We start from the raw sequence: 15623 nt of genomic DNA, 5'->3' as shown, positions 1-15623 counted from the left end.
GCGCGCGCGAGAGATGTTGCTGCCGTCGCAGTCGCCGCCGCCGTCGAAGTTTCTGTCAGCGTTGCGCACCAACAACATCATTATTAACAGCAACAACAACAACAACAACACGATCGTCTTCGTCATCGTCATCATCATAATCATCAAGACGATCATCATGGTGTTGGTGTTGGTCGTTAACGAAGCTGTTGTACTTGTGAAGATCGGCAGCAGCGAAATGTGTAGGCAGTTGTTGTTGCTGCTGCAGCAACAATTTTTGGTTTTTGTTTACACAAATTCACGTTATTAGCGTAAACGTTTAGAGCGACCCTTCACCATAATCTATGTGTTTATTTGTCTAATTTATAGCACGTTAGTTAAATAGAGCTTTCAATATTGCAGCAATATTGAAGATTAGGCGGCATCGAAGCATCAGCAGCTTCTTAGACAGCCGCCTATTACGAAAGCAGCAGCAGCAGCATCAGCCGCAGCAGCATCAGCCGCAGCAACATTGGTGGCAGCAACTGCAACTGCAACAGCAACATGTTTTTGGCGTTGGCGGCAACAACAGCCCGAGCGCGGCATGTCAGATTTTTTGTTGTTGTTGCTGATGTTGTTGTTGTGAGTTTTGTAAGACGAGATTTTCATTTTCATTTTCATTTCCATTTCGCGGCGTTTATGTTGGCCCTTTGAACAAACTGAGAACTGCAACGACGACGACGACGACGACAACAGCTTTGGACGACTCTGCCGCGTTGCTTGTTGCCTCATTGCATTTCTAGGTTTATACTGTTTGTTTGGCTGTTACTTTTTTTTCATCTCTTGCTTCTAATGGACTTTGCGCAAAAGTTGTCTTTTTATGAGGTGTTGATAATTTTTGTTTTTGTTTTGTTGCTTCGTGACGACACAAAATTTGACAAACCAAGCCATACAGGAAGTGTAAGACGAGCCCCAAAGAGGTCAGTCATGCTGTCATGCTGCATTTGCTTCAAGAAATATTATTAATAATAAATGAACAAAAATGCTGATCAAATTTGAAGGAAAGACGCGCGCTTTTATTTTTCTTTATTTTTGTCATTTTGTGCAACAATTCAATACGTTTGTCACATGCGGCGTATACTTAACTAAAATTTTGTACCAAAGCGTTGGTTGAAAAACATGCAAAACTCTCTTAAACATTTGTATCGCTCGGCTGTACATTCAAGGCCAGAGCCTGCTGCTGAAAGTCGGCCAAGATACGACTCTCTGGTATGTCCGTTTCCACACGACTGCCTACCATATCGACGCAGCTGGCCGCATTGTTTTTGTCAAAAAATATATCAATAATAATGCGTACCCCTAGGAAGGTTGTAAAACGATTTAAACTCGTACTTGGCTTGGAATTATGTTGAAGAATAAAATTAACTTACCCTGCTCAGTGCGCCGTATGGTGGTCTTGCTTTGATACGATTTCTCCACAGAATCAGCGACTGGCTCTGCGCCTTTCTCGGTTGTCTGACGCACCGATGTCTGTCCATCGGTGGTGGTGACACGAAAATTGGGCGCCGATGGATTCAGACGGCAGCTGTGTTAATGAAAAGGAAATTTTTAGAACATCAAATATCATATCTCCTTAGAAATAATAGATTCAAGCATCTCAACTGCTTTTAAATGAAAATACAAGTAGTTGCAATCTTATCTTCAAATTAAATAACTTAGATAATTGGTAACTAATTGGTATACCCTTGATAATCTATAGTTTCGAGAAAAAAAATTGAAAAGCATCAGAAGATCCCTTTTTGTGCGCTTGGAATTGAAGGAAATCACTATCGTCCTGGCTAGCGATGTATAATGAACTATGACTGCACATATGAAAAATCAAATATATAGTATAGGTGACTATTCAAAGGTCTTTAGGAGTTGGGTGTCGCTTTCTACTCTAATATAGAGGTACAAATAAGCTGCAATAAGTTTTCTGGTTACTCAAACCTCTATGATTTCTTAATTGAACATCAGCATCACTTAGAAACATTCCATAATAGGTAAACATTCTATTTAACACTATTTATCAACTAATTGAAGCATTGTCAAAATTCTACACCACAATGTTGCTATCTTTTTCGAATGATATGAGAATTAAGTACAAACTTTTCCCAGCTAATGGAAACTAATAATGAAATAGGAAATTCCAATCAGCCAGTTTAAAGCTCACCTGCTGACACTGTTGTTATTGTCATGATCTAGTCCCATGTTACTTAGGCATTCGTTTTCCAATTGGTCCCCCATCTCCGGTTCGTCGTTTTCGTTCAGAGCTCCCTCTGTATTCAGATTTTTGGAACTGCCGCGCTGTCCAAAGTAAATCGACTTGGCGTGCGATAGCTCCTGATTCTTTTCCGTTGCAAAGTTATACAAATTGATCATATCACGTACGCGGATGGGTGGATCCTGCGATGATTGGCGCGACCTGGGCTGGATCTGCTCGCTGTGGGTGGAGGCACGCGAGTAATTGCTGAAACAGTCCTCGTCCAGCTGGTCCGGGGACTGAAGGCCGCTCAGGCTGCGGGTGCGAGAACTGTTGATCTTAGGAGTGCGTGTGGCGCTTTCTTTCTGGTTCATATTAAAACGATAACTAAACGAAAACTGGTAATAATCGTGATTTATGTGCCCGAAATAGTAATGGTGTTGCGCTATTTTTAGATTATTATTATTTGCTTTGTTTTAAACTATAACGTCTAGGGACTAGACTGGGAATGACTTTTTCTCCACACAACACAATACAACATCAAAAACGACGCCTACTACGTACTGGGAATTTAGATGATTATAACACCTTTAGTCCTTTAAGTTACTATATTTACAAGAAATTTAAATCTCAAGACGCAAGTTTTAGATCGATTAATCGATTAATAACTGATTAATGGAAATCGGAATTTAATAATAAAATTAGATTTTGTTCTTTGTTCTCAAGACTCACGTGTTACTCAATCGTAGTCAACAGATTAATAACTAATTAATGGAAAGCGGAATTTAATATTAAAATTAGGTTTTGTTATTAATCATATATTTCACATTTTTCTTTTGATTGGAATAAAAAAAGCATTAAAAATAAAGCATCATACGAAAACAAAATAGAAAGTATGCTGCAGAATTATAATAGATTAATCAAAAGTTTTCGACAAGTGTGCTGATATGTAGATTAGAATTGGAAACTATAAAGCCTAGACTGATTGTTGATAAAGGAAAAATAATAAACTTAAACAAGTACCTAATTCTGTTTTTACACGGTAGATTGGTTCCAGAAACAACCGTGTAAAAAAATAAATTGATCATATACAAAAATAGGTGATTGGTTCCTTACCTCTAAAGAAAATGTATTTATGCAATTTTTAACTTTCAAACCGTGTTATATCGAAATCGTGTAAAAAAGACCGTGTAAAAACAGAATTAGGTGTATTGTGCATATCTACAAATTAATTTCCCATTTGATGTGGTGCAGCCACCGTCCATAAATATGTAATTAGAATTGAAAATAGGATGGGGCGTGAGAAAAAACTTGAGTTCTCAAGCCTATCTTGGCCATTTTGTTTGGCCGAGACACAGACTGTTAATCAACCCACGCACCCACACACACACACACACACACAGACACACTCAGATATACACAAGCCAATTGGCGTCTTCCTCTCCCTTACATGTTTTCAATTTCAATGATAATTACGAGTACTAAATTTGAATTGAGCTCGCGTAAGCGCAACCTTGAAGTTATTAGTGAAATTCGAGCCGCACATCGAATGCCACACATCGAATTGTCTTAGCCCAGATGGAGATGGATTTAGTGGAAGGCGTTTTTCTTCAATGGTGTTTGGTATTTGGTGTTTTGGGTATTGTGTGTGCTTGCTTGTAGCATTGCAAGCATTATTAACTTGCATGTATTTTGAAATTGGGTGAGCAATGACTTGGCATGGAATGTTTATGAGTTGGCCAGCAGAGGGGCATCCATCAGCATCAGTGGCGCTCCATTTGACACACACAAACACGCACCACACAGGTGGCAATCCGACTTTAAGGTCGTAAGTCTTTAGATGCATATCATTTCATATTATTATTTTTCTTTCACTCATTTATTTTTTGCAATGACGCAGCTAAGGGACCTGCTCATCATCATCATCATCATCATCATCATCATCATCTTCATCATCTTCGGCATTGTCTTCAGCAGATTGTTTGGGGAGCGCAATTAGCAGCAATGTCAACAAGTTCAATATGCTTGCTAACTAGGTACTGGTATGTACTCGTATGCACACTATATAGAAGAGAACAAAAATAATGAACGGAAAGAATTAAAAAACAACTAAAATAACAGCAACAGCAACAACAACAACAAGTTAGGTGTGGGGGCTATGAAGAATAGTTGCGAGGTGTGTCATGACATGGGCATGTCGCGCGCCTTCTCTGAAGGCTAAACAACAACAACAAAAGTAGTAGCTTTGGATGCCATTTATGCTAGACACTATCTACGGCTCATACTCCATATGTATGTTCTCCCCACTCTCTGACTACACATGTTTAATTGCTAAATTGGTGCAATTCCACATAATTCATCATGATAGGCCAAAGTCGTTGCGGCCGCTTCTGCCACTGTTGCCGTTGACGTTGCTAGTTTTCGGATTTGTTAGTTTCGCAAGGTTGCTTTTGAAGATCTGTTATTTATATAGTATGTACATATGTATGTATATCTTGGCTACTACTTAAGCCACTCACGCAGCGCAGTTCACACGTTTATTAAAAATGATTTCAAACCGACATTAAACTGCAAATATAGCGGCTTATAGCCACGCGCATTTTAACATTTTTGAACATTCAGTGGCCACCAGCAAAGCGTCTTAACCCCATTTAAATAACGAATACAATTTTTCATAAGTTTCTTTGAATGTGTCATCGAACTATGCGAATTCTGCTAGCTTGGAAGGTTTTTAATGAAAACGCATATTTCCTTCCGAAATATGATCATTGATTAATTCTAGAGTTTCTTTTTTTTTTTTGACAGTCTTTATAAATGAAACTTTGAATCTAAAATCGGAAATTTTCAAATTGCTTGAATAAATTAAAATTTTTTTCAATTGAGAAAAGCAACATTGTAAGTCGATATTAATGATAATATATTTGTATATTAAATTATTCAGTTGTCATCTAAATCTCATTGATTGACTTCCTAATTCACTTATAATTTTCCATCCATACCGCTAGAGCAAGGTAGCTGAAGTGTGAACTTAAATTTTTATTATAGTGAGTAAATTTGACCCCCAAACGGGTAAAATGGAGATTAAAAATAATCTGCAAGTTCTGTGTTTAATATATATTATCTAAGCCCAAAGGTTGATATTTCTACTTATGAAAAAAAGTCAACTAGTCTTCATTGTTGTCATAAGATAAAGTGTAATATTCGGTTGTTCTTCCAAAATTTTAATGCACGAAGGAAACTTTACAAAACTTTAGTAATGGAAATTGGAATATGGAGCTATACAATGCCCTCATTTTGGTTTTCTAATAAAAGCTTAAGATTGATAACTTTGCAGCTTGCTTTCCCATTTATTTATTTATTTTTAAATGCTAATAAACATATTCTTTTGATATATCCGCTTTATGAAAACTGTAGTATTAAGGGACAAAATAGAGAGCTTCAGCAATGATTGGGATAGGGAACTAGAACAGTCTTTCAGCACACAACCTCTGGCCCATAAGGGTATTTACAAACTGGTATTAAACCAGAAAGAACGCAGAATCTGCTTATTATGGGCGGAAATATAAAGAAGCATTATAAACTAGGGAAGCCTAATTGGGAAAAACATCTAAATTAATAACACAATTATTTAAAAACCCCTCCGATTACTAAATAATATTAATGAAAATACAAGACTTTTATTTTAAGAAATTAAGTTTCAATAACCTAGATGCTATTTAAGATAAGCAAACAATGATTTGTGGTAATACTAGCACACATAAAATTTCAAAACAATATTATGTTTAAGATCATTCAGATTTTTTTAAGCGCGCCAACTGGCCCCGTGGTGCAATAGGGGGTTAATTAAGCAGGTTCCACATGAAAAAAATGAAAGTTAAGTTGCGATCCATGCATCATTTCATAATTGATAAGGCACAGTGGTACGTCAATTATTGCGCATAACGCTGGCGCGATGGCGATAACGTCAATGTGCATAGCGTTTCAATTGAATGGACAAACACACCAATTTGTACGTACTATACTATACTATATGTACGTGAGTATATTTTGTGGGTATGTGAGTGGATGTGTGCTTGGAAGTGCGAGTATTGTGCTAAAGCAATCTACAAATATTTGGAGGCAATACCTCGCCAGATTTGACGGCAAACAAAGGCGGATGGCAGAGCTTCGGAAAGCAGAGCACGCATCCGGTCGAATGATGAGCGACGCGGAGCGACTTTAAGTGGCAATTTCTGTGCGAGTTGGGTTGCTGGCGTCAAGTGGGTGCTACAAATTTGTCAAACGAACAATGCCTGGCAAGGTCAGCCCCAGCGCCAGCGCCAGCGCCAGCCAACGACTGACTGGGTGAGTGAGTGATGATCATGCGGCTCGATCCCATCATGCTATGGTCAGCCTAAAACAATTGAAGCTGAAATGCTAGCCAGCAACAACAATAATAATAGTGGTGGCGGTGGCGGCAGCATATCATTGACCTTAAGTGACGAATCCGACAGGCCGCAAGTATAACGACAACAACAAACACAAGTTGAAGAGCACTAGAAAAAAAATGAGATTATCACCTTTTGCCGTTGAAGTTGAACCGTTTTTTTTTTCAAATTTTTTTATTGCACTTACAGGCAAGTGAAGCAAGTGAAGTGAAGTTCAATTGGCGGCATTCCAGATGCGACTGCCGCCTATGGCACAATGTTGTTGTACAACACGACTATTAAAGGTCAGTTAACAAAAGTTAAGTAAATATATAAAACAAAAGGAAAACAGAAACCAACAAAAATAATACAAAACAAAATGAATTCGAGGCAATGGCAACTTGCTTAATTGTCTGTGGCAATCTATTAGAAAATGGCCCAAAGATGCGACCGTATTGTCTGTCTGACAAAACGAAAGATTCAAGACACGAACTTGCTGAGGCAGCACCACCAAAATATTTACTACGTGAGTATCAATAACAAAAAGCATTATTCAATATGTGAATAGGTGGCTAGGCTAGGTAGGTAGGTAGGTCTCTACTCCCAAGTACGTACATAAGTGTGTGTGTGTGTGATTTTGGGTTCACTGCTAACTCAACCGCTGCCTTGTTCCGAGCCGTGTTCTGAACTACCAGAAAAATTAAATACAAATTTTGGGCATTGTTGCTTCAATTTGTCGAACGCTATGTACTCTTTTAATTAACAAGAAAGAAGGAATCGTTTCTATGGAACAATTATTGGCTATAAATGAAAGTCATTTAAATCCAATTCGGGCTTAATATCTGCACAAACAAAGTTTTTCATCGAAAGTTTTATTGGAAACTTAATCATTTCAGTGTCAGCTAACATTTTATAGAAGTATGCTTTTAAAAATGTATATGGTTCAATCTTTGGAACACCATTCATTGGATACAAGAATAAGCTTAATTAATGAGGAAACAAATGTTTTTTCTTGCAAATACTCCTTCTAAACTAGCTTGTTTTTAAGGCAATTTAAAGAAATGTACGAAATACAGAATGAGAAATAAAATATATCAACTTTATGAATCGAACTACTCAACCGTAATACTAAAGGGACATATGGGACATATGGCTATGCACGTTTAAATTCCCTTTTGTCGTATAAAAGAATTGTCGCATAACAAAAAAGTTCCCTATATAGAATAGTTCTCAAAAGTATATGGACAAACAATTACTCATATACTTAGTATGCAACCACAAGTGAGAGTATTCAGATAAGTCGAACACTTCCCCAATGAGAGCTGCTGATGTCGCTTTTGTTGTTAAACTTAACCTTCAACTGCAGCAGCAAGTGTATGTGTATTTGTTTCTGTTTATTCTGTTTATTCTGTTTATTTGGCAATGGGGCAGGCCACCAAAAGGAAGTGTGTCGCTGAGTTGAGTTTCGGAGCCCCCTGGAGCCAAAAGAGCAAAAACAAAGTGCGTCGCTTGGCGGCCTCCTCAACAATAGAGCCATCAAACTTATTTTCAATGTGAATACGAATCCAAAAAATATGGTTCAATGAATGCATATACTCGTATGCAAGAGTATGTGTGTGTGTGTGTGTGTGTATTGAAATTAGTGCGCGTGATTAATTGGTTTATTTAAATTGCTAAAGGTGCCACAAATACACACACACAAACACACAAACACACACACACACACATATACACACACTCAGAGGCACATACTTGGGGATAATACAATAAATCAGCAAACAACAATCATTGAATGCGAGTACTAAGCATTAAATGTAGAAAAGAAAAAACTTAACCCACATCCAAGTATATACATATAAATGTTTATATCTTCAGGCACGTTTGTTTACACTCATTCGTGTGTGTATGTGTTTGCTGAGCTTAAGTCGCTGATTAAACGGCTTTGAATGAAAGATGAAGAAGTGTTGGAGGTGTTGAAGCGCTGTTATTGTTGTCGAAATTGTAAAGTGTCAATCAAAAATTGCTTGCTTATGTCAATTAAACTTCCAACTGGCAACTGGCAACAGCAACTGGCAAAGTTTTCAATTAAGCTGCCCCCAAACACTTACAGGGCTTCTTTATGGCATGAGTGTGTTTGTTTCATTCTTTTGGATGAGTAACATTTGCTTTTGCTGCATATTTAAGTATCCATAATACACCCCACACCCATACGCTGCCGAAGTGCACGAAAAAAGCATTTGATCGTATAAAGGTTGACCTTCTAGTTCTATAAAATACATTCTCATCATCGGGTAAGGCCATGCCAAGACTGACAATGCAAAGGGAATGCCAATAAAATGTCATTTCAGGGATTTCGTGACAGCTTTTATTGATTCTCTTCTTTCAGTTGAGCATATCTATGATGTTCATTAATTATTCAATGAATTTAATTGACAAAGAAATGCACATGGCAATATATACTATAAAGTATACTCTGAGCCTGTCTGAAATTCTCCTGAAATATGTAATTTATGAATTCTGTGGGTTTTGAAATTTAAGGAAACTCGACCTAAAAAAAGAGAAAGGTCCGGCGAAAGTTTATATAATAATATAACTTATTTACTTATTTTATATTATATATTTTGTAATTGATTGAATATTGATAAAATAGATTTTTTAAGGTCTACTTTGATTTTACTGGGATTTCTGTATTGGGCAAAGAAATGCGTTTAGAAATGTTCATCCTGAGTTTGATTGAGCCAGCAGGTTGTGTCTATAAAAATTAAAGTTTTAGTTTGAAACGCTAGTTTAAACTATTATTTTTATTATTATTATTATTTATATTTTATCTATGTTTATAAGCTGAAAATTTCAATTTTCAATTGGGTCCCATTTTGGGAAATGTTTACCTCAAAGTGAGGTAAAATTGCGTGTAAAGATTTATTAGAAAAATTTTAATTTATTTATTTATCTGTATTTCGAAATGAAGGTCAAACATTTATACAACTTTGACTGAAATTTGAAGCATTTTACGCATCAGTGGTGGATTTGTTTTAACAATCTTGTCTGTTTTTTCTACCCAAGTAAAGGAGCGAGAAGTGTACATATTTTTCTGGCAGCTCGACTCGTATATAAGAAGGCATAGAATAATTTATTATAAAAGAAAACATAAGATGGGCAAAAATGTGTAAAAAATGTACAAACAAGCAAATTTAAGAACATCATAAACATTAACTGTTTCCTCTCTCAACATTTTAAAACAAAAAATTACTTAGTAATGCAAAAGCTTGACCCCAAAAATTAACCGAAATAAATTTTGTGATGCAAGTACTCGTACCCGATGAGCTCAGCAATAGAAATCAGCAACAATCGACATTCGTAGAGCAACTAGGAAATCGCAAAGTCAGGCAGGCAATAGTCGCAATCATTCAACCTATGTGGTCATCAATATAGCCATATAATTGCAGTGACATCCGCTGTCAGCAGCGAAAAAAGTGCACGCTAATCGCAATAAATAGTGGATAAATAGTGAACCAAAACTGATGTTTTTGTGTCAAATTATGGGATGTCACTTAATTGTTAAAGATATTTGGAGGAGCAGGAGGCGCAGAATACGTTTGAAGGAGATCGCCCAGAGATATTTGAAAGGGTTTGAGGATGTGGTATGACGAAAAGCTGCCTTTCATTTCCATTTTAGGCAGAAACAGCTATAAGAAGCTATAAGTTGATTTAAATTCCGCAAACAGTTTTTATTTTCAGTAAATTGGTCTCAGATATTGATATTGATTGATTGTGGAATCAAAGAGCTACCTCATCATTGCGTAGTCTATGCTGATGCAGTGGAATGTCCGCCTTGCCCTGAAAATAAAACCAACTAACTTTAGTAATTCTCACATAGTATATAGTGGTGGCTTGAGTAGCTACCGTAAGTTTGTTGGGTCTGTCGACGGTGAATCGAAAGAATTTGCGTATGCAGGGTGTCAATAGGACGGGGTCTATCTTATTGGGATTATTGGTGCCGAAGACGAGCGTGCTGATGAGCGCCACCGCAATGGTGATGCAAGAGCCTAGGGCGGTGTACCACATATAGGAGATGCGGTACAGGGGAAAGATGTCGCTGCAAATTAGAAAGCGTATATAGAAAATGTATGTTTTGTAGATAATTCCGGTTGCTAGACTTACTCAGGCGCTGGCGCATGCGTCGCATTTACGGCACTGGTGACCAAAGCTTGGGCATCGAAGGTGTAATCGCATTGATCCACGTTCAGAGGCTTGGTCTCGTAGTGAATGGCGCCCGAGGCAATGGCCCACTGTGCATTCAGACTAACCCAGGACATCGCAAATACACCCACAATGCCGCCTAGAATGGCACTCTGAAAGAATGGCAGTTAGGGCAGGGGAGTGGGAAGAATGCGACCTTTTACTCACGTTGCCATTGATCCAGGGCATGAGTAGGCCCAGCGTGAAGATGCCAAAGAGTGGCCCATTGGTAATGGCCTCCAGACTCATGGTTAACTGCAGCACAGTGCCCATATGCTCGACCACATAGACGAGGGCCACACAAAGGACGCCCACGCCAACTACCACCAGACGCATGATCCAATTAATGGCACGCGCTGTTAGGGGCTTCTTTACAAAGGGCTTGACAAAGTCCTCCAGCACCACAGCAGACATGGAGTTGAGGCAGGTGGAGAGTGAGCTGAGAGCTGCGCTGAAAACGCCAGAAATGAACAGACCCGTCATTCCAGGCAGCTCTCCCAACGTGTCCATCACAAAGAGCGGCAGTAGCTGATCCCGTGCCTTGGCCAACTATACGAAGCTTTTGCAAATCAAATGCGGGATCGTGGCAGTAAATTAGCGGCTATACTTGCCTTGGTAGTCAGCGGATCACAGTTCTGATAGGTCGCATAGATCAGTAGTCCGTTGTAGCCGCACAAGGCCATGAGGACCAAGACCCCACCGCAGAAAATGCAGAGAGCCTTACGTGCATCTGCCAGTGTGGGCAGCGACAAATATCTTTGGATCATGTTCTGCGAAACGGCATTCGTTTGCGTCCAATAAAAGATGCCGCCAATGAACAGACACCAGAGTGTGTGGCGCACCGTGGGATCAATGTCAAAGCTGCCACAGATTAAAGGTTGAGAGAGTGTTTCTCTCCAATTTAGCAAAACTTACTCTGGGGGCTCAAGGCGATCGGAGTTATAGGCTCGCTCCAGGACCACACTGGCGCCACCTATGTCAAGACTCCCTTTGATCGCAACCAAAGCCAAGGCGCCCAGCATCGAGACTGCCTGCACCACATCCGTCCACACCACTGCCTTGAGGCCCCCCAGACTGGTGTAGAACACACAAATGACACACACAATCGGCGTTATGGTGTGCACACCAACGCCAGTTACCTGATTGAAGGCCAAGGCTGGTACATAGATAACAATAGGCAGATAAGCTATCTGTTGAGATTCTTCGATTAGTTTAGCATTAAGTGGAAATTATTTTCAACGATTGTATAATTATAAGTGCAGATTAGTTGTTGAAACTTGTATTGTTGGCGAATAAGTGGGCGTTTATGTTGCAAGAATGAATAGAGTCGAGATCATTTTCTGAAGAACGGTACGGCGATAATGGGGTTGAGACGGATCAATTAAGGATGGTTGAAATCGCCTCAAAATCAAATGAGGAAATCGAGGGCTCTGGGCTCACGAAAGGTAGCTGCATTTTTGTAAATGTTAGTTCTCCAGTATAAATAACTGTATCATGCAATAGCGGGGGGGCATAATAGATCTAAGAACTCCTAGTCGTATTCTTAGCTAAAATCCAAGTCCCAAGTGGTTGATGTACATATAAGTAAAGAGATACTTATGTAGAGTAATGGAGTCTATCAGAACTGAAAAGGCAGGAAAAAGAGTTGCATTTCAAGCCGATGGTCTGATCCAAAAAATAGAACAGACTTGGTATACAAACTTAAAAATTCTGGAGATCTCTTTTGGAATTTTTGCTAAAATCGATCAAATGACGTATTGAGCGACTTACGATGATTTTGGAATCGGCTGAGACTCAATAGATCTTAAAGCTTGATCTATTAATAAGTTTCTAAGAAAAGAAATTTGCTTTCTTCCGTACGCCCTGAGATATTCTTCAACTACACGTCTCGCAGGGCATTGAGCGCTCTGCTATTCTTTTATCTAAGCTGAGATCTACTCTATATAGCTTTTGGGAGGGAAGCTTTCAACGTTTCAAGTCCTAATAAATCGATTTGCCAGCCCACCAGCTCCACCACTACTCACATTCATAATGGCAAACATAATGGAGCCAAACATTCGTAGTCGACGATCAAAACGAACTTCCAGGTACTGCAAAGGAAAGAGAGTGCAAGGAAAACTCAACATCGATGTGGAACCATTCAATTAAAGATTGTCTTACCTCGTACGTTGAAGTGATGTTCAGATCATGGAAGACCGGTAAATAGAATACGCCCATAACGACGCCCATGGAGACAACGCCCAACGAGACATACAAATACTGAATGCCGTAGGAGTAGACCTCGGTGGGCAGACCTAGAAGGGTAATGCCCGATATAAAGCTGGCCACCAGGGAGAAGGCGATGGGGATTACGAGCATTTTGCGACCACCCAGCATATAATCGGCCTCCGATACCGATTTGTTCATGAAGCCAAAATAGATGCCAATGCAGATGCAGAGCAAGAACATGGCCACAAAAACTATATAATCGATCCATGAGAATCGCTGCAGATCCGCCAGTATATGCTCAATGTCGTTCATCTTGTTGTTGTAGTTTTCCGATCCGGACCCACTACCGAGGAATAAGTGTACGTGTTTGAAACGCGCCTCACGCCGTTTGTGCGCCGACTAAATGAGTCGTAAATCTGATGGTTTATCCCAAAGCTGCATAAAATAGTAGTAGTGGTGAGTGTGTGGTGGCTGGTGGATGGGATCCCATCAAATGGTTCTGTGTCGCCGCGATGATTCAATTCAATTTCGCTAAATTGTCAATTGTTGTCGAGCAATTTAGTTTTGGACCGTGATTTTCTCAAAAAAGCAGCAACAGCAACAGCAGCAGCACATGGAGCTTTATTTTAGTTTAGTTAAGTAGTTGTGGGGAAATAGTCGTAGTCGTGTATTCAAATGTTCGTAGCATTACGACATACTACTCGTATACAAGTATGTCAACCCAAGAGATTTCTACTGAGCGCTGAGAAGGAAGAAGTCTGACACCCGCAATTGCAATAATCTTTCATTTAGACAATAAACTCATTCGCGCTCTTCCTTCAATTCTTCCTACAATTCTACAAGGCAAAACGATGACGCACAGACGACTATGACGCTCACACTATATACTCGTTCATATAGCGCCCATACGACGACGTTGTAATTATATCACACATTTATTCAGTTCTTTAGGCAAATAACAGTTTTCAAACGATTGCAACAATCGTGCAGCAATTATGCCTTATAATCCGCACTCCGATGTATGGCTCGAACTTTGAAAATTTTAAAACTGATTTAGAACTCGAGCTATGTTTCGCAAACTACTGTCTTTTTCTAGGGCCCATCGCCCACGCGAGCAGTCGTCCGACAACTGCAATCCTCAGTAGAGTACAACGCTTTTCCGAGCAACAAGTGGATAACACTGCTCAGCAAAGAAACCAAAAGAAAATGCGACAAAAGTTGGGGCAAGATTATTAAGTTGCTTTTAGCTCGCTCCTATTTCGAGTAGTAAGGTGTTCAGGGAAGTGTATCCAGAATTTTATTCGAAATTCGATTCCACAACTATTTTTCATTCAGTATTATTTTTAAAAGAAAAGTCTATTTTGTTTCATTTAAAAATTTTTTGTAATTTTTTTAATGTAATATTAAATATAAATATTTAAACAGGCTACCAATAGATTCAAATTATTCTATAAAAATCGCTCGTTTTCTTGTTTATGCAAATAATTATTGTGGCCATGAAAACTTATTAACTGAATGATTGTTTTTCTATTTAATAATTGTAATATCTGCATAAACCAAAGTTTTCGAGGAACTTTCTTTGAAAACGATTAATAAAATTTAAATATTAATGTCTCTCAATCATGTTTTCTAATTTCTAAATAAAAATTAAAAACATGTATATGCAACAGAAGCCACATAGAATTGTTAAAACTTTTAATAGATCAGCAATATATAATTTTTGTATTAAAAAAATCATAATTAAACAAAACGAAATTACTACTCATTAATCTCACACTCGAATAGCAACCAAATGAAAACACTATAGCTAATTTAATATTTTAATCTGTAATTGTATGTATGTTTCTATAATATAGTACTACCTATAGAAGCTAATAACTATTCAGTTGTTTGTTTAAATTTTATTATAACTTTTTATAGCCCTGTCTAAATCTAAATTCTCTTTCTGTTTTGAGAAAACTCTACTTTGGGACACCAAATCAGAAGAGCTTTAAACAAAATATAAAAAATCTCTTTAAACTACAATTGGGGAAATTTTATATGCAGTTTCAAGCATGATCCGATTTTGCAGATAAACATAAGAAGGCTGTTGGGGGAAAAGATCCATGTTTTTTACGATAACTTATTATTTATTTAGGAATTATTTCTCATGTGTCCCGTTTGCTTGATTGACTTGTTGTCTTCTTCTTGGGGATAACTTCTAATGATTGTGATAATCACTCGCCGCCCAAACCGAACTATCCATTGGGTGCATTAAAACCCCCCAATTCTTATTGTTATCAAGAAGAACTAATCGTTTCTGTAGAGACAGCTTTTTAAGAAGCAACTAAATGGAATGTCATGTTAGGGGGAATTACTTGTATATGCTATTAAAGTTGGTTACAAATCGGGGGATAATTTATCTGTGGCATCAAATACTTATTCGGTGTTATAAGAAGGCAACAAAGCAATCTCTTATAAAACCCACTGCGAAGAGAAGGTTCGATGGAAATAGTTTTATAATTAGACCGCCAGAAATCCCTCACTCAAATATTGTACATACTTGTATAATAAAACTGCATTTGATTACG

General features: G+C 38.3%; 2 protein-coding genes across 2 annotated transcripts; both read right to left on the bottom strand.

Moving 5' to 3' along the window:
- Positions 1-1012: 1012 nt before the first annotated feature.
- LOC115623650 lies at positions 1013-2699 on the bottom strand. Its single transcript, XM_030518103.1, has 3 exons — positions 2171-2699; positions 1389-1543; positions 1013-1317 (listed from the first exon to the last, which is right to left on the bottom strand). Exons 1-3 carry the CDS (start codon positions 2572-2574, stop codon positions 1151-1153), a joined length of 726 nt encoding a protein of 241 aa, XP_030373963.1. The 5' UTR covers positions 2575-2699; the 3' UTR covers positions 1013-1150.
- A 7610-nt stretch (positions 2700-10309) lies between these two features.
- On the bottom strand, positions 10310-14138 carry LOC115623739 (sodium-coupled monocarboxylate transporter 1). Its single transcript, XM_030518250.1, has 8 exons — positions 13006-14138; positions 12870-12935; positions 11761-12035; positions 11457-11706; positions 11014-11394; positions 10768-10958; positions 10510-10702; positions 10310-10443 (listed from the first exon to the last, which is right to left on the bottom strand). Exons 1-8 carry the CDS (start codon positions 13363-13365, stop codon positions 10384-10386), a joined length of 1776 nt encoding a protein of 591 aa, XP_030374110.1. The 5' UTR covers positions 13366-14138; the 3' UTR covers positions 10310-10383.
- Between the last annotated feature and the right edge of the window lie 1485 nt (positions 14139-15623).

This window comes from Scaptodrosophila lebanonensis, unplaced genomic scaffold (assembly GCF_003285725.1).
Source record: "Scaptodrosophila lebanonensis strain 11010-0011.00,11010-0021.00 unplaced genomic scaffold, SlebRS2 tig00000053-arrow-pilon, whole genome shotgun sequence".
In the NCBI taxonomy this organism is placed as follows: domain Eukaryota; kingdom Metazoa; phylum Arthropoda; class Insecta; order Diptera; family Drosophilidae; genus Scaptodrosophila; species Scaptodrosophila lebanonensis.
Note: the sequence above shows the minus strand (reverse complement) of the source record. Positions and strands in the feature narration are given on the sequence as shown.

Coding starts and splice junctions, on each gene's coding strand:
- LOC115623739 (XM_030518250.1), bottom strand. CDS start 13,365: ATGAACGACATTGAGCATATACTGGCGGATCTGCAGCGATTCTCATGG. Junction 12,036..12,869: donor TTATGTTTGCCATTATGAAT/GTGAGTAGTGGT, acceptor GAATCTCAACAG/ATAGCTTATCTGCCTATTGT. Junction 10,959..11,013: donor TGCCCTGGATCAATGGCAAC/GTGAGTAAAAGG, acceptor CCATTCTTTCAG/AGTGCCATTCTAGGCGGCAT.
- LOC115623650 (XM_030518103.1), bottom strand. CDS start 2,574: ATGAACCAGAAAGAAAGCGCCACACGCACTCCTAAGATCAACAGTTCT. Junction 1,544..2,170: donor AATAACAACAGTGTCAGCAG/GTGAGCTTTAAA, acceptor TCATTAACACAG/CTGCCGTCTGAATCCATCGG. Junction 1,318..1,388: donor CATACGGCGCACTGAGCAGG/GTAAGTTAATTT, acceptor CAACCTTCCTAG/GGGTACGCATTATTATTGAT.